We start from the raw sequence: 24,357 nt of genomic DNA on the forward strand, positions 1-24,357 counted from the left end.
TATATATATATAGGCACACCGCATCAGCTCGCCATCAGCTCACTGTAGTGATATATATATATACAACACGTGTATGCGGAGTGCGCGCGAACCGTCCTTCTCTCCCAACCCTGCTCCATTGGATACAATCGATGGGAATGAAACGCTCTCAAAGTTGTATCGCCGCGTGCATATTTTTTGAACCATGGAGATGCCGAAACTCTTTGAGTCTGGTATTGCATGTTTGGGGTTGGAAATATTCATTTTTGAATCTCAGAAAGCTTGAAATTATACGAGTTCGAGTAGTACAATTTTTTGCACGGCTCAAACTTAAAAAAGCGATAAATTTATAAGTATTGCATAGGAGCTTTCTGATTCGCAAAAGTATTGAGACTCCACGATACGAAATTTCTTTCCGTGTACGCTTACACAATAATTGTTTCCTAGCGAATGGCCTTCGAGTAGTTATTTACTCGTTTGATCCAACCAAGCAGCATTAACATATTTAGCTCGCCGTGCAAATTGGCGCGTGGGAGCGGAGTAGATATCCCGCCATTGCTACTCAATTTACTGACCGACACGACTGAGGCATCCGGTTAATCTTATGGCCACTCGTGACGTAGTTTCCTTTCGTGCGAAACGTCACTGCCTCGTGCTCTGCCTAGCTGACGTTAATTACTCAACGCCTTTCTGGTTTCCTACCCGCCATTCACACGCTGGACGGCCTTTAAATATATACGAGATTCGCCCACCGATAGATATCATTCATATACTTTTCACATATTAGACTCTATCGATCGCATCAATGAAAATCCTTACGGGTCTCGCTGATAATCTTTCCGCTAATTTCTTAACCAGATCAATAGACATTTTCGCAATTAGTTTGATAAATTATTGAAAAATTGTTATTTAGTCTGTGTCGTGTATATATATTGAATAACCAATGATGGTATTGTCTGTATTGGGTGAATCAGGTTTGAAAGATTCATCTGGTAGATTTATCTGGATGGATTGGAATCGGTTAAGGAGCGAAAGTACCACGCCTGCTAACAGGTATTATCCGTAAAAAGCGTGATCAGTTTGGGACGTGGGTAGACACCGGGCAAGTCCCAGGACTCGGTTACTCCGTATTTGGCGAATGCGACGAAATCTGTGGGCGAACCAGAATCAACCCGCTGCGTCATCCAAACGCGAACCAATCCGGCATCGTCGATACTCTCTAACTCTTTTTTCTTCATTCTTTTAAAACTCTCCTATATTCTTCTTCTTCTTCTTTCTCTTCCTTTTCCTTTTCGTCGTGTCTCAAAGCTCCTACATAAAAGTGGGCGTTGCAGGATGCCAAGTTTTCTTTCCATTGACACATTCATCAGAAACTGCAGATTCGGTGCAATATCATATTTGGCTCATATAAAAATTATCCGCTATAAATCTACATACCTATATTTATTATCCTTCAATTTCTTTTGCTTCTCCTAATTCCGCGCTGTCCAAATATAGTCAGTAATTTTTCTTTCGAGTGACGCGAACAAGTAAAAATAATACAATATCATATTTGCCTTGTACATATATATGTATATTTAGATGTATCGAAAGTAAAATCGTCAAATACGTATATTTCAAGTTTTTATTAGGCTTGTAATAACGTTTCTAAGAAAAAATCCACACCTCCGCGTTTTCGTACGAAATGAGTCACGTGGAAGAAACACGTATTCTTTTTACCATAGATAGCACGCTGTATCGACCAAAAACATTGAACACGTGTGCTAAAAGGAGTATTTCAGTATGATTAATTTCGCATTTATCCAGGGACATGGTCGAAAACGTTCTGTGGCTGCACCGGTTCCACAATGCACTCGCATTGTATGCAAATCTTCGAATTTGTGGCTATACGCGAGTCATCGTTAAATTGTCAAAATGATTTTTAAACTCCGGCTCTGACTAAACTCTCAAATTGCGTAATCGCATACACCGCGGAAATACGAAAATGGCAAATAATCAAATTTTCACGTGATTACATTAACGTATTAAATTTCCAAGTGATAAATAAAAAATTGGCAAACTTCGCGAATAAATTGTTTATGGAAGAAATAGAATAATTGTACTGCAGTGTATTATATATATAAACTCGAAGGAAAGACATCTTAATTGGGATTGGCTTGAGCAAGAACGCAGCTGTCTTTTGGAAGGAATTAATAATGGATGTTTAAAGTCGAGTATGGAAAAGTTTAGTGGAAGGTCGTTTGGGATAAGGAATATAAATTTGCATGAATGCGAATTCCAATGTAGAAAATCGTAGTAAGATTTGGTAAGAGAACAGAGGGAATCTTGGTATCGTGGTAAAGCGATCTGTCATAGCCTTAATGGAGAAGCTTGAATATGCATAGACTCCCAAGGAAGCGAGAGTTTTCCAGTGAGATTCCTACCGAGAGTGGCCCAGATGCATTTTTTATCCGGATAAAGGGGCACTCCCGAGGTATTCCAGTTAACCGTCGTAACCGGAGTGCCTTAATCAGCGACACCCAAGATGTCAGCTTTCGCAACGTGACGTGGCTCGAATCGCAAATTCGTCACTGCACGCTCTGCATGACCAGGATCGTTATGGGAAAGAGGGTTAAGCGTATGTGAGGAAAAAGCGACTTACTCCTGCCTGGTAAATCAGCTTTGCCCCTCGTTGCCGATGACCAATCGAAAGCTTGGCAAACTTGGAAGGTACTCGCGCTCCTAATGGAACGCGCCATAACCAAGTGGCGCTCTCTTATTAATTAACGTTAAAAGGAAAACTTTTATAATTGCTCTCCTCAGACGGAACGATGCGACGCGCTCCAGCCTCCTACACCTCCCTATATACTATATATATATAGTCGGGCTAACTCCTGATACGGCCAATGTACACCAATGGGGACCCTGAAAAATTCTGCACCTCTCGCTTCATTATATATAAGCTCACCCTTTATGAAAAGAGTTCACCAATTTACAAACTGTACTTTTCCACTTCAATTATACGTAAATTCATTCGTTTTCTCGAATAGTATTATTTTTCTAATAAAAACAGAGAGAAGTTATATATATATATATATATATATATATATATATATACAACGTTTCATAGTAGCGATCGAGGGAGAATCTGTGTTTGAAATTTGAATGGACACAACTGTATTTATTCTTGTTATGGCTGCTTTGAACTTGGTCCCTTCGGCATTGCATAAAGCGAAACGAACGGCTACGCATGGCCACCGACCAATAGCTCGAGTTATATCGGTGCTATATATCAAGTCACCAGACGCAAAGCCATATGTAGTTGTTTATGTATATGCACCAGTAGCAATCACAATGCATTTTTCCGCCATTTCCTCATAAAAATATTTCCTGCCTCCAGAGCGAAATAACAAAGCGCTACAGGCCCATGTTAATTGAACATATATAATAGAATCGACCGAATCGAATTTTATCAATGATATTATATTTGGTAAATTTTCCTTGTACAACATACTTTGCTCGGTGCAAGAGAAACTCTGTAATTAAAAGTACCTTGTGATTTTCTCAGAGTAGCCATTTTAACAATGATCATATTTGTAAAACGTTTGTTGCCAAGGGTATATAGCGTAGAGTATGGGGAACCAGGAGAACTGGGCTTGTGCAGTGGAATCAGCCATAAGTGGTCCGGCAAAGAAGCGTGTGGTACTGGTTCAATGATGCTTTCGAATGCATTTGCAGCCTGTGATGTCACGGACTGTTCGGTGCAAGCCTGCACAGCATTGCTTTCCCCCGGTTTCTCCCGTGGGCATCCTCCTGAATTTCTCGATAAATGTTGCTAGCCACGAACCAATAAGGCCCTCCTCCCTCCTTCCTTGAGATTTCGCTTTACTCGCACGTAGGTACCACCACCACGTACCAAAGAAACATGGCCGAGCACGAACGTGACGGTAAATTCAAATAATCCACAAAACTCATGTTAATTAATCTCGTCGCCTCGGCGCTTCTACGTGCTCATCGATTCGCTCGCACCAATTCAATTAAATCCAGTGCGTTTGAAATATTCATCGAAAGTTCTCCTATGTATGTTTCGGAACTTTAATTAGCTTAATTGAAGCTCTTAGCACTGCTATGGTTCCCGTATCTTAAATATTCAATGGTCGAGAGGGCTCTTCGCGAATCAGGTAGCAATTGTATTCCCAGAGGACCGAATGCTTCGGTATAATCTGATGCGTCGATCGACGCTGAAGAGACCTCAGATTCCAGAATTGCGAATGTAGGTGACATACGCGTTGGGGGAGTGTTTCACGAAGCTTATTTTTGCACGAAATACATTTTTTCTGTGTAATTACATGTAAATTGTTGAAAGTGCAAAGTTTTAAATGTGCATGGGATAAATTGCTTCTATATTTTACGACCATTAGGGGATTAGTGTGTATAATGGTGTATTACCTGAAATGATTAGGCCGCAAAGCGTTGATTAATAAACATGCGATATTGATTGGCTTGGTCCCATAGCTGGCCGATGGTATCCATTGCAAGAGAAGCCATTTGACAATTTCGATCTGCTAACGGCGATCAACGTAAACGTGATTACTGTCTTCGTACATTAATCTGAATATGAATGGAATAGAAGCGATGACGGCCTATACGGGACAAACGGGGGATTCTCCTCTAATGGAAAATGAGATTGGCTCAACACTGACATGATTATCGTTAAAAAGAAAAATTCCTCCTTCCACAATAGTATATATTATACAAATCAGGAAGAATTTTATTTTCTCTCTCGCGATGTATCAATTATAGATTATCGGTCAGAACAGTAGACTAATTTTCTTCTTCATTTAATCAAGTTTTAAATAATGCAGAGCCTCGTCTCTTTCCGATATTAATCTTTGAGACTTTCGAGAAAACCTTACGTGTCCAGCCTTCCAATATCGGGCATTGCCAAATATTTGCAAAATCGTGAAAAGGTTCGCGTTCGACCTCATTTCGAGGCACGATTGACGCAGCTTGCAGTGAATTGCTGCACGAGGAAGGACATTATTTATTTAGCGCTTCGTTAATGGCATTTGCCGTGTAATTAAAAAGAAAGGAATTCGTGCACCTTATTGGCACGGGAATTATCCATGCAGAAGCTCGGAGCTTGTTAGCCAAGAGAGAGATAGAGATAGAGATAGAGAGAGAGAGAGAGAGAGAGAGAGAGAGAGAGAGAGAGAGAGAGAGAGAGAGAGAGAGAGAGAGAGAGAGAGAGAGAGAGAGAATATATATCGATGGAACGACGCAAGAATTAACACGAACTTTGTTCTAAAGGAGAACAAGGCGCATCGTGATCTGCGTGCTTCCGGAATGCGGCTCTAAGCGTCGAGGGAAATCGATTTGCAAGAATACGCCATTGCAAAGCCGTGTTTCCATTATTTATAAATTCACTTCAGCTTCGATAAAGCAAAACCACAACCCTATATACGTTTCTTTATATATATATATATATATATACCTATATACGAGTTTCGGAGCAAGCAAAAATAAAATACATGGTTGCTTCAATAATGTTACAGTCTTTTTTGTTTTGGTCAAACTTTCGTGGCTCTCTATTAATTATAATTATATACTGCTTTATAACGACCGAAATATACTTATCGGTTTTTAAATTCTTTTTCAGCGTTTAACAAAGTCCATAGAAAATAGCAAGTCGTTGCTGCTAATGACGATAATTAGTATTGTAAGCCGAGCGCCGTTGATAGGACAATGAAGCTTTTGATCGTAGTTTTTGTGGATGTTGGGAAAAGGAGCTTAGAACTTTCCACAAACTTACTTTTTGCCCGAACGAGCTCCCTGCACGTGAGGAATTACTGTTCCACTGGCTTTCATGCGTAACCAAGAGAAAAAGAATTTTCCCCCCTAGATATCACGTTCTCCCAGAGACGAGCGATCAACGACTTGATTCTATCAGTATGTAAAACAGTCTGAAGGCAAATGCGCTTCCAACTCGCATAACGCAAAATAAATAATAGACAAATAAAAGAACAAAAGAAAATTATATTATTTCTTACAATCTTATTATTCAATTCTACACTTAAGTGCGCAAAAATAAAGCTCTATTCTCAGCTGTTCGTCCTTCCTTCCTCTTTATGCAAATTATGCTAAAAAACAATTCACATGTGTATCAAAAACTCGTCGAGCGTGATAAAATCAATCTCGGTTTCTTTCTCACTCTTCTTCTTCGAAAGATACGGCAATGAAAGTCAATTTCAAGTGCTAAAAAAGGTGCGAAAATTATAAGTAAATAAAAGTCAAAATATTAAAGTAAAATAAATATTTGCTTACCTTTGTGAACGACGAATCTCTCAAGAAGGAAACTTACGAGTAGAAGAACCCCGTGTTTCTCGTAATCAAGATTTTATACGATCTCGCGCCTAGCATTGAAAAATTTAAGTCTTGACATTTGAAAAATAAGGTCGCGCGAGTTAAGTACGAGAAAAGCTTATTCTTCGATCGAAGCGTTGGTGATTTGTACTGCAGTGGAGAAGAAAAGTTGAAAAATGAGTGTTGAATTTTGAGGATTAGTAACGATTTTAAGGGTCAGGGAGGGTATTGCGGGAATAAAACGATTCGGATAAAATTGAAAATTAACACTGCGAAAAGTTGCACGTCGGCAACGGCAATTCGCCGTTCCAGCGACGGCGGTTTGCACGTCACAAAGGCATCGCGACGTCTGACGTTCCCGCGCCTGTCGGCGTCAAAGTTGCGTTACTATAACAACTGCGACTAACAGTTAGAGCGCTTGCGCGGTAAACTTATTTCACTCTACCTACAACAGTCTACAGAAAGACTGACTCCTCTCTCCTCTCCTCTCCTCTCCACAATCTCCACTCTTCAGTATTCTCTCTCTAGTCTCCACTCACTCATACCATACCTACTAGTATCTCGGTAAAGTAAACTGTGAACTCCAAAGTCATCTTATAAACAAATTCTTAATCAAATTTACCCATCAAACTGATTTCTCATCTTTAACTCAAAATGTAATTTAAATACAACAAGCTTTTCATCCAAATATAATATTGAATAAAATTATATCAGCTTACGGAAGAACTTATAAAGTCTGACTACACTGATGAATTGTAAGGTTTGCAAAGTTATTATATTAAAAATATAATTAACTACAGCCTGTTATTTTAATAATAATTTATTATAAAGTAGACTTCCAAAAATAGTAATGATTTGGCTTTAGTGCATAAAAAAATTACATATAATATATAAGTGATGCAACTGTTTCATAAAGTATAGGTACGAGAGCAACGAAGTAAGCGATAGCTCTTGTAGGCTGCTGTGCTAGGATGGCATAAGAGAATGTATGAACGATTCTAGCAATCACAAAGATAGGGATCAACAATCCAGCCACGTACAGCGATGGGGAAGTTGTTATCCAGATGCTTGTAATTATGAACCATGGCAGAATATTTTCCAGATCATTCAAATGAGCTCTGCGTACACGTTCTACATCTGGATCATCATAAATCAGTTTGGCTTTCTTGCCAGTAAAAGCCACATCTTCTGGATTAGCAAAGACCTAAAACATGGATGGAAAAACTTAACAAATTTGCTAAAGATCTTAAACTTACAGTACAGTTAATTAACATAATGCAAATTTTACTAGTGGCTCAACCAAATATTTGAAACTAAAATAATAAATTTTTACAGTAGAGAGTAATTAGATTCAATGAATTCACTTAAGTTTTTAAATTATAGTTACAGTTCAATGTATACCTTCTTTTTCATTCTTTGCTGGGCAGTCAAAATCGGCATTAGCAACAATTTAATTACTAAAACACTGCTCCAGAATCCAAACAACTTCAAAAGTTCTGGTTCTATTTGGACCATTTTATGATGATTTAATTATACAAGATGTATATTTCTCAAGTAAATTACAACTTTAAAACGGTTTGGAAAAGGGAAGATACGACGTAGACTAGGAAGCGCAGGAAGAGAGGATTTGATTGGGTTGATGTGTGTTGCGAATTAAGATAAAGTGTATTCTGTGTATATTTGCTCTCTGCTTTTATATAACTTATCCATATTTAACTAATACATTCAAGGTTGTGCACGTATTTAATGAGATGAGCAGAAAAAACCTGTTTTATCATGATGAATTGGCAAATTTAATAGATGAGATGATTTAAAAACCGAAAACATTAAGATATTTGGAATATTGTGCAATATTGCGTTTGACCAATGGTGATACGCATTTTATTTTAATTACATTCTCTTAACCAATAATAGTGGTCCAGTTTTACACGGCTGTGATGGTTGTCTTCTGTTGGTAGGTTCGGTTAGCGCTAAAAGAAAATGTACAATCTCCATCTTCTAGATTTTCTAGAATATTTGAAAAGTGAATCAAATTATTGTACGCTCCTTCGTGACTCGTAATTAAAGCTATAATTGTTTTAACCGAGTATTTGATTTGTATGGATATTTGAATAAAATTTCTTATTTGACGATAAATGTTCATATTGCACACTGAAACTAATGTTAACGGAAAGTTACTAGATTGTTTGGAGCAAAAAGCATATAGTAAGTTTTCTGGACAAAAAACAAGAGCAACTGATTTCCGAACAAACTGAGTGACCGCAGTAGAGAAGTGCGCAAGCGCAAGAGGCAACGCTGACGCAGAAAGTACGTCAGCTGTTTTGTTAGAGTCGAGAGAGGCGAGTTGTGGTGTATCGCAGGAATGGTGTATTGTTGACTACAGGGGCACTTCGCAGTTCGTGAGTCTGATCAGATTCCTTTGTTTATTTGGTGTGAAAAAGCGTCCTCTTGGCGCGGAAAACGCATTAACGCGAGTGAGAAGGCTACGAGAATCGAGAAGAAACATAGCTTAGGCCTGAAATTCATCGGAAAATCCTCGGAAATTAGAAGCGAAGCTAGTGTTCACAAAGGCGTCTGTCCTACCGTGGTGTTCTGTGCGACCACTTGGCAACTTTGAGCCATTCTCCTTTCTGGAACAGACTACAATTGTGATTCCAGAGGTAAAATATGGCACAACCAACGAGTAGCGCGCTAAGGGCCCTTGCCCTGGAATATAAAAGCCTTCAAGAAGAACCAGTCGAGGGCTTCCGTGTAAAACTTGTCAATGAGGATAACATGTTCGAATGGGAAGTAGCAATTTTTGGACCTCCAGACACTTTGTACCAAGGAGGTTATTTCAAGGTATTTAACTTGTTTATTTTTAAACCATTTATTAAATAGCCACGCGAGCACCAACGCGCATCTACCATTTGCCTAACTAGGAATCATTCGAAATGATGTATCTATTATTGGTTATGTTCTCGTCTTTTGTTTATGATTGAAAAATATAATAGTTTTTTCTCTTTGAAAACAGAAATCTCATTAAAGTATCTGGCACGGTGTGTTGCAGTATCGAAACGATGCATCCAAAAAATAACCAAGCTTAGAAAAATCGATATTATTGGAGAAGCTTGTTTCTGAAATCTTGCGTATTTTTATCACTCGCTATCTATAATTATGCGAATTCTTCACTGGTATACGAAGCGTCCATTAGTCTCACCTCTATGCATACCGGGGTTTATTTTGAGCTTGGTTAGAGAGATTAAAGAATCTTTTATCATTCGATATCTAGCTTCATCCGTCCGATAAACACCAAGGACAAAAGAGTCTTAGAGATATCTATATACATTAGTGCAGAGTTTAAAGAAGATTTGGTGAGGTTTTATCCGAAGAGTGATCTTTCTCAGAAATGAAATATTGAGTAGTAGCGAACGTCGATGTTTCTCCTTGACCGACAACTAGCCGAGGTTTAATCTGATTTCTCGGCTACATTTGAATAATTGAATCGATTCGCCTGATCTTTTTATCAGGGGCGAATGTTGTCCCACGAGCACACGGGCGTTGCGCAGAAAATGGAAAATTAAGTTTTTCGTCATCAAGCCCCCCGCCACTGTAGACTTCTTTTTCACGCTTCGACCGCTTTCTAAACCACTCTCCACTTCGCTGCGAGCGAGCGAGCGAGCCAGAGAATGAACGAGCGCCTGTCTACGTAACGTGGTCTATGCAGAGATCTTCCCACAACGTAACTAGTGTAACTAGCGAGACACGCAATGCTAGATTGGAAATCGTGTATCGTGTCTCCTCTATGATGAGCGCACACGCGTCGCATTAAAAACGCTGTAAGGGACGCACAACAAAGTACTCATTACCCCCCTGCAGAGAGAGAGAGAACACACATCCAGACAACGCGAATCGAACGAACAACAAGCGTGGGACTTGTAATATGGGGCTCGCGCGCGCTGTTTCACACGGGAGCAGAAACTATACTTGAGCAGTTATATAGAGCAACATCGAAAGCGGTGTCAAATCTATTTCTAGCGAGCATCTCCAGCGACGCTAACTTTCACCCAATGTTTTGTGAATTGGATGCATCTTTCAGGCCTGAATAACGTTGTTTATTCTTCTTTATTACCAAAGCATCGCCTACGGAGCAAAAGTCCTCTGACCACCAAAAAACCACGCGTAAAAATAGATCGAGACAATTAATAGAATGAGCTAATCTAGTCTTGTATTATTATTATTAGTATATATATATATAATGCCGAAATATTGACTTTCATTTTACGCTAGCCACCATTTTCAACCGGTCCAAGGGAAATCCATCTCGGCGAGTCGATGCTACACGTAGATCTGTTTGTAGCAGCTTTCTTCGTGCAATTAGCATGAGAGTCCCTCCTCCTCCAGCGTTACCACTGAAAATTGTCCAGTTATCATCGTGGCGGGTATTAAATCAATCGACGGAGGGAATATTCTCTCGGTGCAATTCCTATGAGAGATTTTGAGTGTAGTATTCTTCGAATCTCTCATGACGCGTCCTTTTACAGTTTTGTGTGTTTGTTGGTAAACCTATAAGAATCAATCGAGGATATTGATGTACCGCGCTAGAAACCAATTCCATTTGACGTTTTTATCGTCGCCTTAGCGCGCTTTAAAGTGTTTATCGTTCTTTCAGGCGATCCCCGCTTCTCTCTCTCCTTCGTATATTTTTATCAGTCTACTTACCTATTTCCCCATGGCTTCGATGTGTTTTATCGAAAATTTTACGCTCGCGAGATGAATCAATAATCCTGGCCGATACTCGCGCCACGAGTATCCTTGAAACGTCCATAAAAATGCGAGGATGCCCAAGAAACGATCGAATCTGACCCTTTAACGTTTGCCAGTCCGACATGGCAGTCGTGGCACGTGACGTACTTCTCAAGGATACTTTTTCCGCACGCTATTTTATTCCTTTTACCGTGCACGATGAAACCGAATAAAATCCCAGCCCTCCGCCAATTATATGCGATCGACACGAGAATGGATTTCCATCGGATAAAGAAAGCAAGAAGAGTAATAGATTTGTAGCTTTAAATTGGAGGATTCGACGGGGCTTTCGAGTCTGCTCTCTTAGATATTTTCAGAAAAGAGTTTTCCTTCCAAGCAGACGGAAGATTTAGGTCACTCCAGATGGAACGCGCGTCTCGAGAGTTAGGTTGTTATTACCTACAGTATTGCAGGCTCCCTGTCGTCGCGTTCTCTCGCTGGTATTGGGTGGTTTGACCATGGCATCTGCCATCTATTGGCAAAACTGGGTCGCTAAAATTTGTAGGTCACTCAGCGCGCCATGTCGAAACGGAAGTCTTACGAAGTACAAGAGAAATGAAAGCATTTTGCAGGAGAGAGAGAGAGAGAGAGAGATCAGAACCAACCTCCTCTTCTTCGAGCGGAAAATGAAAGCATTTGGGTACCGCAATGATGACCGATGCGCAACACTCTCGTGTATATACTTGCGTATATACTATCTTCCAACGGGTAAAAGTTTTTTCGTCACTGTAGACTTTCGAGACTCTCATTGGTCGCGTGCAAACGGCAAATGGCATCCTTGTCTCGACTCGTAGTGAAACGCCCGATTAGGTTAGGTTCATGGAAATCTAATGTTGTGATCGCCGCTGCGTCCGGGACATGGGTTATTGTAAAACGTGAATTTATTCGGTTTGGCTTGCCAATTCTAAAAATAAGTCGGGACGGAGGCGAGCGGCGTGTCTACTCTCGTTAATAATAAGACATAATTAGTTATACCGGTCTATCAGCAAGAATCCTCCAATTGTGTATTTCGTTTTCCATTTTACTGCAGATTTTACTGGCGGTGGCGCCACTGTTGCTGCTCTCTCCTTGTCCAATTGAAAGTTGGAATCTTTGGCTCCTTTCGTTTAATCGTACAAAATGTCGCGTTTGGTTTGTTGCTTTCCAGAGTCGATAACGTTTACACGTCACGTGTCGAGCTCGCTGCATTATTGAAGTATCGCCCACTTCATATCCATATTTGTCTCGAACGACGTTTCCTACCGATAGTGCGCTATGGCTAAAGTCACGCAGAAAACAAAGCATTTTCGCGGTTTACCCGCCAGAGCGTTGCCTCGATAAGACGGTATAATTTTATCGGCTAGCCGCTTATCGACCAACTGTATTTGTTTTGAAGACGGATCAATTACCTAGTACCCTTGAGATCACGCGAGAAAAGCCTCAAAAACTCGTCCTCGCGTCGCTCGCTTACTTGGAAATAATCCACTTAAACTCGACAACGAACAAATAATCTCTCGCTGGCTGATTTATAGCTTCTGAAAAACTCAGCTCTTTTCTCGTTTGTTTAGCGCAACAATGCTATCATTTTCTTCTCAAGAAATTCCAAATTATTTGCAGGATCGTATAGAAACGCTGTACGATTCTACCGATAGCATCTCGAATTATTGCTTTGCTGAATATAAGTGTGGAAGAGAAAAAAGTGAACGATAAGCTTTATTGACAATTCTCCAAAGACATTTCCTCAGCAATGCCATGCGAGCGGCGGCGAGATTGCTGGCTGATAAGGACGATCGATTATGACTCGTCTTATCATATTGGAAAAGCAGCAACACGCAGCCTGTCGCTGCCTTTGTCAATTTTCCTTTCCGTTTCCACCTATGGTACGAAACGAACGAAATTTTAAATATTTATGCAATTACGTTCGTGGGGGTACACATGCACGGACGTTGCTTAATTCCCATTCCGATAGTCCGTGGAATTTCGCTATGAACTGATAAAAGGCCGTAATTTTCACTGAAAGCGTGAGAGCTGTTGTGTGTGTCTGCGATTAAGTAGTTGAGATAGGTTAATAGCTGTTTTCGCGCTATCGACCGTAAATTTCGATAGCTTCGCGGCGTTCTTACGGGCGCGAGAATGGGACCGGAAGCGCCAGTGATTAAGATGTTCCGAGTGCGGAGAGTTTTTCAGTCTCGCCTCGTAATATCTCGTGTATACATGTGCGAGTGCGATAAAGGGGGGAAACCAATGTTGATTTTAGCTCCAAAGAGGTGCTATTAATTAATCGATTAATTAAGAGAGTAAATTGATTGCGAGTTTGGCAAAGAAAAGTGCGTTTACTAGAATTTCTGTGGATGGCTGGCTAGGGGAAAGTAGGTTAATTCTAGGATGGCGTATCCCGGAGGACGAGGTGGATATTTGGGCCATGACCAGCTCGCGATCAATATAGCGTCCCCGTTGCCGTTGCTCGAGCTTTCAGTCTATACCGCGAATAACCACAATTCCATTGGAAAATCTCCATTTGAAATAGTATAATCGATATTAATTTAAATCGATGTGGTTTCCCATCTATTTCGCCTGGTCGCCTGGCAAATTGGCCAGTGCTCTTGCTATTGCTTCTAGTTTATTGTTGTAACAACCTTTTTACAGGCATTTTCCTTCTCCAGACTGACCTTCCATTATTCTATGCCGAACTCTATCTTTCGCGTAAACATATATACTTCGACTTATTAACTCTTTAATGTTATAGTTTATTTTCTGGAATAACTATATATGACACTCGAATGCACATTGATCCGACTTGTTACACTTTACTCTTAAAATAGTAATAATGTCGAGGACTTTGCTAAAGAACATGAAGAATTGATCTTCTGGAAATACCAAAAGCTTCGTATTTATGTTTACTGGCGAAAAGTCGAGGGGAGATTCGGGTTATTATTCTACCGGTTATTGCCAATCGAAATAAAGGAAAATCAATATTAGCTTTTTGGAATATTATTTGTATCGATATAGACTGAGACTGTATATATATATATATATATATATATATAGAGAGAGAGAGAGAGAGAGAGAAGATAAAGATTTCCTGACATTTTTTGTTTATTCACCTTGCTGCCTCTGAATTATTTGTTATTCGTATTTTACGTCAGAGCAGCATCTACCCTTCATCGGCATGATAGTACATACGATGTTGAAGGGTAATTTTGTAGCTTGTTGCTACATCATCGAGTGGATAGAGTCCTAAACTGTAATTAACCGTAGTTTAATGATTGTTCCAGGCACATATGAAGTTCCCATCGGATTATCCGTATAGCCCGCCAAGTATTCGCTTCAAGACGAAAGTTTGGCACCCAAATGTATACGAGGTGAGTGAGAATAGAGGAATTATCGATCAGCCGCATGTTCCCCGTTTCATCCATCCCTTTTGCTGTCCCCCGTTGAGCCTCCCCTCCGACTCTCCAAACCCTCCCGCCCCTCCTCATACCGTGACTCTCTTTGTCTTTCACGGAGGCCGCGCGCACGGCCATGCCTTTTACAACCATCGAGCTTTTACATCGTCACTTTCAGCACTTGCAAAATGTATGACGGGCCCAGTCTGCCTTTGCTGCCTTCCAAACAATGGAAATCCGCCAGAGCGGAGAGAAGAAGAAAAATATAAATATACGAGTCCTCGGACAGTTTTAGTGTCTCGCCGTGCGAGAGGAGGATTTCCTTGAAAATTGCTAGAGAGCAAAAACGCTCATTTTTACAATTATTCGCCATTACAACGATTGGCGGGTACGCCTCGTATTTTTTACTGGCAATTTTGAATAGTTAATTTTTAGCGGGAGAAAATAAGCGAGCGAGGCGAGTCTGTGTAGCGTTATTTCCTTTTGGAAGGAGAAGGAGGAGGCGGCTCTCTTCAGGGTCGTCATAAATCTTGTTTCGCGGAGGACGTTACCTGTCCGGGGCTTATTGACCTCCGGTTGCATCTCTTATTCGTTTCTCGCTCGATCCTTCCAGAGGCCAGCAATGCCAATGACCGTCGAAAGCTCGTTGGACACTGGTGTCCACTTGATGCTTGCTATAGAGTACCGCCACGGGATCAACAGCGGACCAAGCAGCAGATCGGCCTCTATGCCTAACGGGAATAACTCCAATTTATTCCCTTTCCTCTTGCACACGCACGCGCGCGCACACACACACAGACACATGCAAATGCACACACGCTGAGAGCAACATCTACCTGTGTGTGTGTGATCGCCCATGGCACAATACTTTTCCTCTTTCGCAACTCTTTCTCAATCCCCCCTCCCTCCCCATAAAACAATTCGTTCCATTGAAATTTATTTCACACTCCTCGCTATTTTTATATCGACGCAAACGCATTACGAAAATCTTGCCTTTTCGTTTGAATCATTTAATTATTCGTGCGGTACGTACGCCAGTCAATTTTCAAGTTTCGCATTTCGCTGATTGGACTAAATTGGCGAGCGAGTTTTTCGACAAGCGAGATATACGGACTTCTTTTTCGCGCGAAGCGAGAGAAAGTTTGCCAAGAGCCAGGTATATATCACCGCGCGGAGTATATCACGTAACCCCTCGACGCTAACTCTGTGCGATTACGAAAGATTTTCAGCGGCTCTGCTCGAAATCAGAGCACGCCGATGATAGCCGTTTCAATTTCTAACAATCGCAGTACACGCTCTATTGCCATTTGCGAGCATCCAAGACAACGCTCCGTCGCTCTCCACTCAGTCCAGTCATCCCCAAACAACGATGACTCACTCGATCCATGGAAATCCGCTTAACCGAGAATCTCATTTAACCAATTCACGCCTCCGTGGAACTGGAAAATCAATTGATACTGCCACGTGTATTTCTTTGGCGCTTTGCTTCTAGAAAATTCACAGTTTAATTATATAGGAAACAGAAGAAGAAGAAGAGGGATAGTGGCAAGAACGAGTTTCCCGAGATTTTCCAGGGAGCTTAAACAGCATGGATCAAAGTGGTTCTCCAGCGGTGCTCGTTGTTGAGAGATCGATAAGTAAGTCGTGGGTCAATCGGGGTTCAAGCAAAGTCGACAGGAAATCCGGATAACATAATGCAGGGACGATTAGCGAGTCGCTCGTTCTAATCGTTTGGTCTTTCAGCGAGGATTTCTAGATCTACGAAATAAGGACGGTAACCTCTGTTGACCTTCCGAACGCGTTTTCCTCGCTTGTTAAACCTCGTGGAACCTAGTAGTACTTGTTTCACGTGGAAACGCGTTAGTCTATTTCCACGACTCGACTGTGAATATCGCACGAAGGGCTGACGCGTTGCCCGCGTAATAATAGCGCGTGCTAATGTATACGTAAGAGCGTAAGCGTCAATGATTCGCTATTCTCAAGATTTCTCATGCGCCAGTCTACTAAAAAGAAAAACAAGAAAAAATAAACAGAAATCCATTCAATTCCATTGAAATTACACTCTATCGATTTCCATCTTAAGTTATTAAGTCTGTATCGCATTGAAATGAAAATGTCAATTATTGAAATTAGAAGAGATTCACGGTCCAGTGAAGTTTGTTCTCCGTGCCAGGAAATCATGTTTGGCTGGTAGGTTCTAGATTGCGGGGGAGGGACGGAAATGATATTGAGAATGATTTAATTATAGCTGATGAAAATGTTTTTGTCCGAGGTGGAGAGAGTGCTTGGCAATTTGTAGGGACAATAGCGAATGGGATCCTTGGCTGGCTTGGAGCAGCCTTAATCTTACGTGTCCGGTTGGCCGCATCCAGTGCTCGCTGACGAAGACGACGACGAAATGTTTTTCCACGAAGATTCTTTGTCCGAAGTAGCTGCGACACGTGACTTGCATGCTTGCGACGGTTCCGGCTCTGCGGGGGGGGACCTTCCCTCCCTCCCCCACCCCCCCCCTTCTCCTACTAACTTCCAAACATCATCCGCTATTTCGAGAGAATGTCCTCCATTTCACGTACAAATCTCCAATCATTCTACAAATTACGTTTCCCGCGAATATCCCACATTCAAAGCAGCTCTTAACGAAATCAGAGAAACCGCTTGTTTCTCCAGATAAACGTCTGTGGTTGGATGAGATCGATAGCAGCCGCGCGATAACTCGTACCGCGATCATTTTACACGATTATCTCAAACTGTAATCACCGAGTTCTTTGTTTTGACAATAACATTGCGTTTCGATACAATAGGTGTTTTCCTTTTACCGAAAATCTCAGTTAAAGCTCAGTCGAGCGACTCTCCTAGGTAAGTACTACAGTTTATGTAACATTTCAAACATATAAATCTCCTGCTCGCTCATTGAAGCGTATAAAAGGCAAAAGCGTAAAATACAAGCCATTTTGGTGGAACTTTGTGCACCGCATTCGAAAGAAGGGAGGGAATGTTTTGAGCGATTGTATTATTGAGTAATTGAAGAAGTATTTCTGGCGTGTGTTTGATTAACAAATGTATATGTGTATATATATATATATATATATATGCTTCAGGGCTCCATGTTCGTCGAGTGGATTCGTTATTACGACGCTGGAGCCTCCCTGCCCTCGTATAGAGAGGTCGACGCCACAGGATCCTTCCAAGCGTGCTACACACGCGCGCATATACACCACCAACGCGGATGCTCACCCACAAATCCCTTCATACACCCAGTCTACACATTTAATTATCCACGCGTAAATACGCACCCTCCCCCCCCCTCCCCACACCAGAGAGACGATGCAATGCAACGCTATATCATTGATGGACGGTGTTGGTGACGCACAGACTTATCAATGTTCGCACCAACACCAGTCCATCGCAAACGCAAGCCCGTGTTTTGCGAGTACGTACGTACTCGCAGACACGAAGATCCAACGCGAAATGGGAAGCAATGTGTTGGCGCTTTTGTATACTCGTTTCTCGCTACTTGAAATTTCAGTCATGCACGCTCTTCCTAAGCTTGTATCTGTTTATGCCAGGGTTCAACGGTAAACGCAGTCTCGCTCTTTCTTTTGTCCTATTCCTTTAATCGTGCTGCGGTCCGTGCTATTTCATCCAATTCCTGGAGTTTATTTTTTGTGCAGAAGCTCAACGGATTATGGCGTGGACGTTGTGGTGAGCTTGTTTTTTAATCGGATAATTAATGTTGGAGGAAAATCGAGTGGTTTGTGCGCGCATTGCGTTTCTTTGCACTTTTCGAGTTTTGGGAGTTGCGAGCGGTCTGTGTATTTTGCGCACGGTGAGCAGTGGAGCTCGTAAGGTGAAAACGCTCTCGGCTAAGGTCACGCTCGAGACTTCTGACTCTCCATTATTGGAACAGGATCCGCCAGCTCTCTCGAGAACAGAAAGCATTTTAGATGGAAGCTCGTACATCTCGGCTCGTTGCTCGCGTCGCCAAATTCAACCGGAAATCCAAGCACACCAGGTCCTATTTCATAGCTGCATAAAGAATCAGAGAATATATATTTAGTCCGCTGAATCAATTAGGACTTCCCGTTGAGGTACCTTTGCATCAATCATTTTCAACGAATCCATTGTTCCTTTCATCGCTGTCCATGGCTCTTCGAAACTCTACTGCAGTCATGTATTTTCCATTTCGTGACTGGTTAATTGCGTTTAGTTTCTCTTCTTTTATCTCGATCGTATTTTCTCTCGATCTGCCGTTATTCGCGAATCGCGCCAATCGCACCAATAGTGGAAGGACGCGTAATGCCAATGGACGAACCAATCGGTGTCTGGCGATGTTGCTTATTCGAATAAGTTGGCAAGGTAGGAGTTTTCGCGAAACGCGTCACGCGGAAAATCGGAGAAGCTCTTGGCTCAGGGCCAAATGCAAGGATGCCACTGCGGCATGGCAACCCTTTGTCGACAAATGCTACAGGAACTCTACAGCTAAGCGAACTCTTTTTTCTCCAAAACACTTGACCATAGTATCAACGTGAAAAAACATCACTTTATCCAACAAACTGGTCCATCTTGATTCGTTACGGTCAGTCTGCACCGCGTAAAAACCCTCGACCCACTTCGCTATCCTGGACCAATCGATCCTTCCAAGTCTGCGAAGCGTGAATTAATTTCAGTGGTCCATGCATGTATATAGAAACACCGGTACTCTTTTCCACCCGAAATTCTGGAATGAAACAACTCGGTAATTACAGTACTCCGGCCGAATGCTTTTACTCATTCTTTACTACTAGTTTCATAGCTTGGAGAACTCGTTAATCGACAATTTTTTCTTTTATTTCGCATGCGTATATAAGAGTGCTCTTTGGAGTGGTATTAGTGGCTACGAGAAGAGCTTCTGGAGTTTGATAAAATTGTGATTTGTGCTTCACCGTCATCGAGTTTCGCGCAAGGCGTACAAGTAGATTTTTAAATGGACGCGCAACTACACCATGGCTTATGTTTTTCTCGGAGAACTCGAATAATCTTTCTGGAGAATTTATAGAGACTATTCGCGCGCCTCGTTATCCGCGTGATTGCGCAAAACTCTGTGGCGCAGCATGCTAAAGTCGTTCTGATATTTATTTATTTAGCATCTCCGATGCATATCGTGGTCGAACATTGTGCAATATCCCCGAGATACTTGCAATTATTACTCCACTGCTCTCTCGAAAACATTTCTGACTCACGGAGACTCTGATAATGGCCCGAACCCACCCGAACATTGGATGTTCTTTCTTGCAACTTTGCACAACACGCATAATATTTTTCATTACCTTCCTACGTTTCTTTGTTAGTGGCTATACGTTCTTTGTTAAATTGCTTCCTCTTGGACTACGCTGTTTCAACGCAGACGCGAAAAAATTTGCTGCTGAAAATCGACATTTGTAACGTCTCGAACTTTCGTCATTCTTTATTCGTAGAATCATCGATGTCGCAACGCCGTGGTCTCGTTTTACTCGTAGCGTTACCGAAGACAAATTTCCAGCAAGAAAGTTGAACGGTATCTTTGTAAGCCTTTGTACCCTGCGGCGGAATTGGAGGCTCGACCAACCGTGAGCAACGCCGGACATGCAAAAATAGCGGAGAAAATGCTGATAAGCTGGAAAAGAAGCCCGAATCGCTAAATGCGTGTTGCGTCGTTCATAAACGAAACAAAGTCGCTCTTCGACATTTAACGGACATCCCGAAAAACTATTTTTGAGTTTACGACGCTCTCCGCGCCATACTTGCCGAAATTTGTTTTCTTTCAGACCACTTCTTTCTACCTCCACGTACTCGTCTATTTTTGAATTACGACACCAGCCAACCGAAGAATCTATTCCGACAGAAATTTATCGCAAGTTCAGAGCTGTTGGAAGGATATTGCTGAGAAAATGATTTTTCAAGGGTCAGAGAGCTGGAGATATTTTTTTCTTCAAGAAAGGGACACAGACATCTTTCGTGGAATTGTCGAATGATTCGAATTCACTGAAATGTCACTTGGAAAGGTAAAAGATGGCGCGAGTGCCCGCGTAAGCCCTCTTGAGGTTGGAAAGAGCGCAGGTGAGGAGCGTTTCGCTAAGCGCTTCAGCGAACAATTGTTGAAGTGACCGTGTCAAGTGAGAGAGTTTACTCGAGGAGTCGGACTCCTCGCTGCTGCTGCTGCTGCTTATTATGAGAATAGAGCTGGTGAACAGAGAGTCGAGGTGCCACCTTGTCCTACTTGCGAGCTCCGCACTCGCTATAGTGGGGGGCGAACCTTCTTTGCCCCCGCAGAACCTTTTCTATCCTTCTCATAGACCCACTGTATAACCAACGCGAAGGAAAAATCTCTGCGAGAGTAAAAATGACGCCATGCACTCTTTCTACCAGTTCCGAATATGGTAGGAGACATCGAGAAACCCGAAAAGGTTGTTGGGATTTTTTTCAAGATTCTGTCCTTCGGGAACGATGCTCGTTTTCCCCCTGTGTTAAGGCCTTCGTGTCTCAGGGACGCTTTATAAGGATTCCTTGCATCCTCTCCTACCGTACATTTCTACATGCCTCTCCCCCACTCTCTTTTTCACTCTTCTCCAATTATCCCACCAAGGCTTAATTATCAAATAAGCAGTTCAATACGTTAGAGAGTTTTATAAATTGTTTCATTGATTTCTTTTGTTTGTTTGTAGAACGGGGATCTTTGTATATCGATTCTACATCCACCAGTGGACGATCCGCAGAGCGGTGAGCTACCATGTGAGAGGTGGAATCCAACACAAAATGTCAGGTAAGCATTGGTAGAAACCATGAAGGATAGTAGTGGTGGAATATTAAATCCTCTGGGTAATAATTAGTCAGTGGTTGATTGCACTGCGTCGCCTATTTGATTATCGCTTACCAACGATTGATAAACCAATTCTGATCCCATGTGGCTTGTAGGACGATCCTCCTGTCAGTGATTTCGCTATTAAACGAACCCAACACATACAGTCCTGCAAACGTCGATGCATCCGTGATGTACAGACGCTGGCGTGACTCCAAGGGTAGAGACAAAGAATATGAAAATATTATAAGGTAAGTGGTTTCCTCGAAAAAACACATCCAACACTCGATATTCTCATCTCCCTAATTTAATCGATTGATCGTCGTTCGTAGAAAAACTGAGTTCTATTCACTACGATATTACCATATGTTATAAAGAAAAAAATAGGAAGATTGACTTTGTAAAATCTCCTTAGATAGACCATAAAATTTAAAAAGTCTTTTAAATTTGAATAAATCTGTAGCATATACTTATTACATTAACGTCATCCTCTCGTACAATTATTTTCGTCGTGTGCAGAAAATTTATTTTTCGATATCTCTTCTTTCCACATTTTAATTTGTAAGCGGTTCATCTTACAAACCATTCTAATCTCAAAATCTTTCCAAATCATTTTTCTGGAATTAATTTGATTTTGAATGCTGTGTATAGGTATGTGGATTAAATGATTTTTATATGGTTTGTATCGAACAGAAAACAAGCTCAAGCTGCCAAAATTGAAGCGGAGAAGGAAGGGATTGTGGTACCAGTCACACTCGAGGACTACTGCATAAAAACCCGTGCGAGGCCCGCCGAACAGCAATTGGACATGACAGACTTCTACGATGATGAATACGAATTGGAGGACGACGAGGATGAACAACTGAGCGCCAGCGAATACGAAGATGGTGACGACAGCGGAAACGGAGAGTCGTGATCCATTTCTTAAGCGCGAAAAGCTATCTAATTACTATCAGTTCTGTATAGATTAATAAATTAATGAGCTTCTAAACCGGACGCTCTCTCCAAACGTGCTACGTTTCCAGATAGAAAAACTTACGTTTTTTTAGCTTCATTTACGGACTCTGTTCTATTGAAATTTGCCAATGTAACGGAATAACAACCAGAGGATCGCTCGTCAAATTGTCAATTACCATCGCTAAAAATCAAGCTAGAGCCAATGCTGAAAAATTGTGACGTCCAGACTTGTTTGTTTGGAGTTTCAGTTTTATTTATTGGTTTAATGTTTTACTATTGGCTTATTTAGAATGGCAACATCAAATAGGCTGAAAAGATTGGTTCGACTAGTGACACTTTGCGGGATGTGCCGAATCGTCGAGAAAACCGTGTTTAAAAGCTCCTTAACTTAAGAAATATTCGGTATGATCGTAAATACTTTGATAGGAGCACTGTGCTTGTTGTATTATGGCTAACACGTCAATCTCTTAAATAGAGCGAAAGAGGATCAATTGATTTACCTTAAATATCGTGGTTGTCCGATGATTAAATCTGGTCCTATCAGCAAATGTCGTCGATCCTTCAAGACAGAATAGACAGAGTATGGGATGAGAGAGAGAGAGAGAGAGAGAGGGAGAGACGTGGTGTAACAGCAAGTCTGGCAGGCACATCAATTGATTCCAAATCGAAAATCTATTATAAATTTTACGTGAGATAAAAATGTTTCTCTGTTTCGTGTGATTATCTATGCTACGCTGGCAAAAGTTTTAAAAACTTGATACAGAGATGTGAAACGAGGCAGGTTGCCAAGAAAGATCTGTTGAATAAAGAAAAGCTTTTATTTCGTTGTAGTTTTCTTTAGATTGCTACTAATCCCGACTGCGCTCATCGTTCTTTATTCATTTCTTCGTATAGAGTTGCAACATCCAATAATTGAGATGGAAAATTTTGTACAATTTCTGCAACAGGTTTTCCATGGCTCATTCCTCGTGTTTCATAAATATAGTAAATTCGTTTTATTATAGTAATTACGTTCGCTGCTATATTTTCAATTATTAACAAATAAAATCGATTAGTTAAAGTACCGATGTGTGTTGAGTTTCCATCTACGTGCATTTTGCCACATCCACCAAGCCGCTTTGATTAAGCGACTGCGAAGATCTCAATCAATGCATGATACATAAACCTTTCACGATGATAAAGAGCGAATCTAAGTTTTAAAACAACGCAAGTCTGCTGCTTTAGTGAAAGGAATACGGTACATCTAATAATATACATTGTGGCATTGTATCTGTGCTCGTATGACTGAAAATGTAAATATATAACGAAACACAATCGAAAAACATTAAAGTGTAAATGGTACTTTTTTTATTTTCCATTAGACGTTTTATCGAACGACCAAAATTAAGTATTGAACATGTTATGCGGAATAATAAAGGCGAGAGGATATTTAAATTTCACCATTGTCTGACATTATACTGAATGCTTAAAGTAGTATAGTAAACTAAATATTCCCCAGTTTTCCTCCCGATATATTATAAATCCATTTTTTTTTGTTTTCCCTAGCTACTTAATGATAAAGAAAACTATATACGGCATAAGGCACTGGCATAACACTAATGATTTGTAACTGAATAATTTTTTCTTCTTTTTTTTGTACATACAAATAAAAGTCTCTTCGTACATTTAATAATAATAAAATTAGAACTGTAATATTACGTTTCATTATTATTTTAAGATTGTCATAAGCACTCACTCCTTTTTGTAACTGCATACACATGTCCAAAAAATATTTGCAAGTACAATTAGCAGTGGTGAATCTTCTCGGGTAGATTAAAGAATATCATATTTTTCTGATAATTAATTATCAACATCGTTAATTGTACTTGAATATTAATTTATCATATTATGTGTAGTTCATTTTTACATGTATATTGTGGCTAATAGTATGACACTTGTGAAGTATAAAACAATTAAGCTCGTAAAACTAATACGAACTTGTCTCATTGCTTCATCATTATCATCCAGAATTCATCGTACGGCAGTTTAGAAAATAATCAAATAAAACGGATATTCGTAGCTTGAATATATTAAACTTTTTCTTTCAACTTCAAATTCTCATGAATGAAATATTGT

At 40.8% G+C, this 24,357-nt stretch overlaps 2 protein-coding genes across 2 annotated transcripts; one reads left to right on the forward strand and one right to left on the reverse strand.

The window, feature by feature from the left end:
• Positions 1-7,125: 7,125 nt before the first annotated feature.
• Positions 7,126-8,303, reverse strand: Mgstl (Microsomal glutathione S-transferase-like). The gene is made up of 2 exons (XM_066743388.1): positions 7,723-8,303; positions 7,126-7,525 (listed from the first exon to the last, which is right to left on the reverse strand). The coding sequence occupies exons 1-2, from the start codon at positions 7,834-7,836 to the stop codon at positions 7,199-7,201; spliced, it is 441 nt and encodes a 146-aa protein (XP_066599485.1). The 5' UTR covers positions 7,837-8,303; the 3' UTR covers positions 7,126-7,198.
• A 337-nt stretch (positions 8,304-8,640) lies between these two features.
• On the forward strand, positions 8,641-24,299 carry LOC136783299 (ubiquitin-conjugating enzyme E2 R2). The gene is made up of 5 exons (XM_066743361.1): positions 8,641-9,162; positions 14,361-14,447; positions 21,152-21,249; positions 21,402-21,536; positions 21,979-24,299. Exons 1-5 carry the CDS (start codon positions 8,989-8,991, stop codon positions 22,199-22,201), a joined length of 717 nt encoding a protein of 238 aa, XP_066599458.1. The 5' UTR covers positions 8,641-8,988; the 3' UTR covers positions 22,202-24,299.
• Positions 24,300-24,357: the final 58 nt, after the last annotated feature.

This window comes from Prorops nasuta, unplaced genomic scaffold, assembly GCF_024137725.1.
Source record: "Prorops nasuta isolate Cenicafe-Biocafe unplaced genomic scaffold, Cenicafe_Pnas_1.2 PNAS00002, whole genome shotgun sequence".
Taxonomy (NCBI): domain Eukaryota; kingdom Metazoa; phylum Arthropoda; class Insecta; order Hymenoptera; family Bethylidae; genus Prorops; species Prorops nasuta.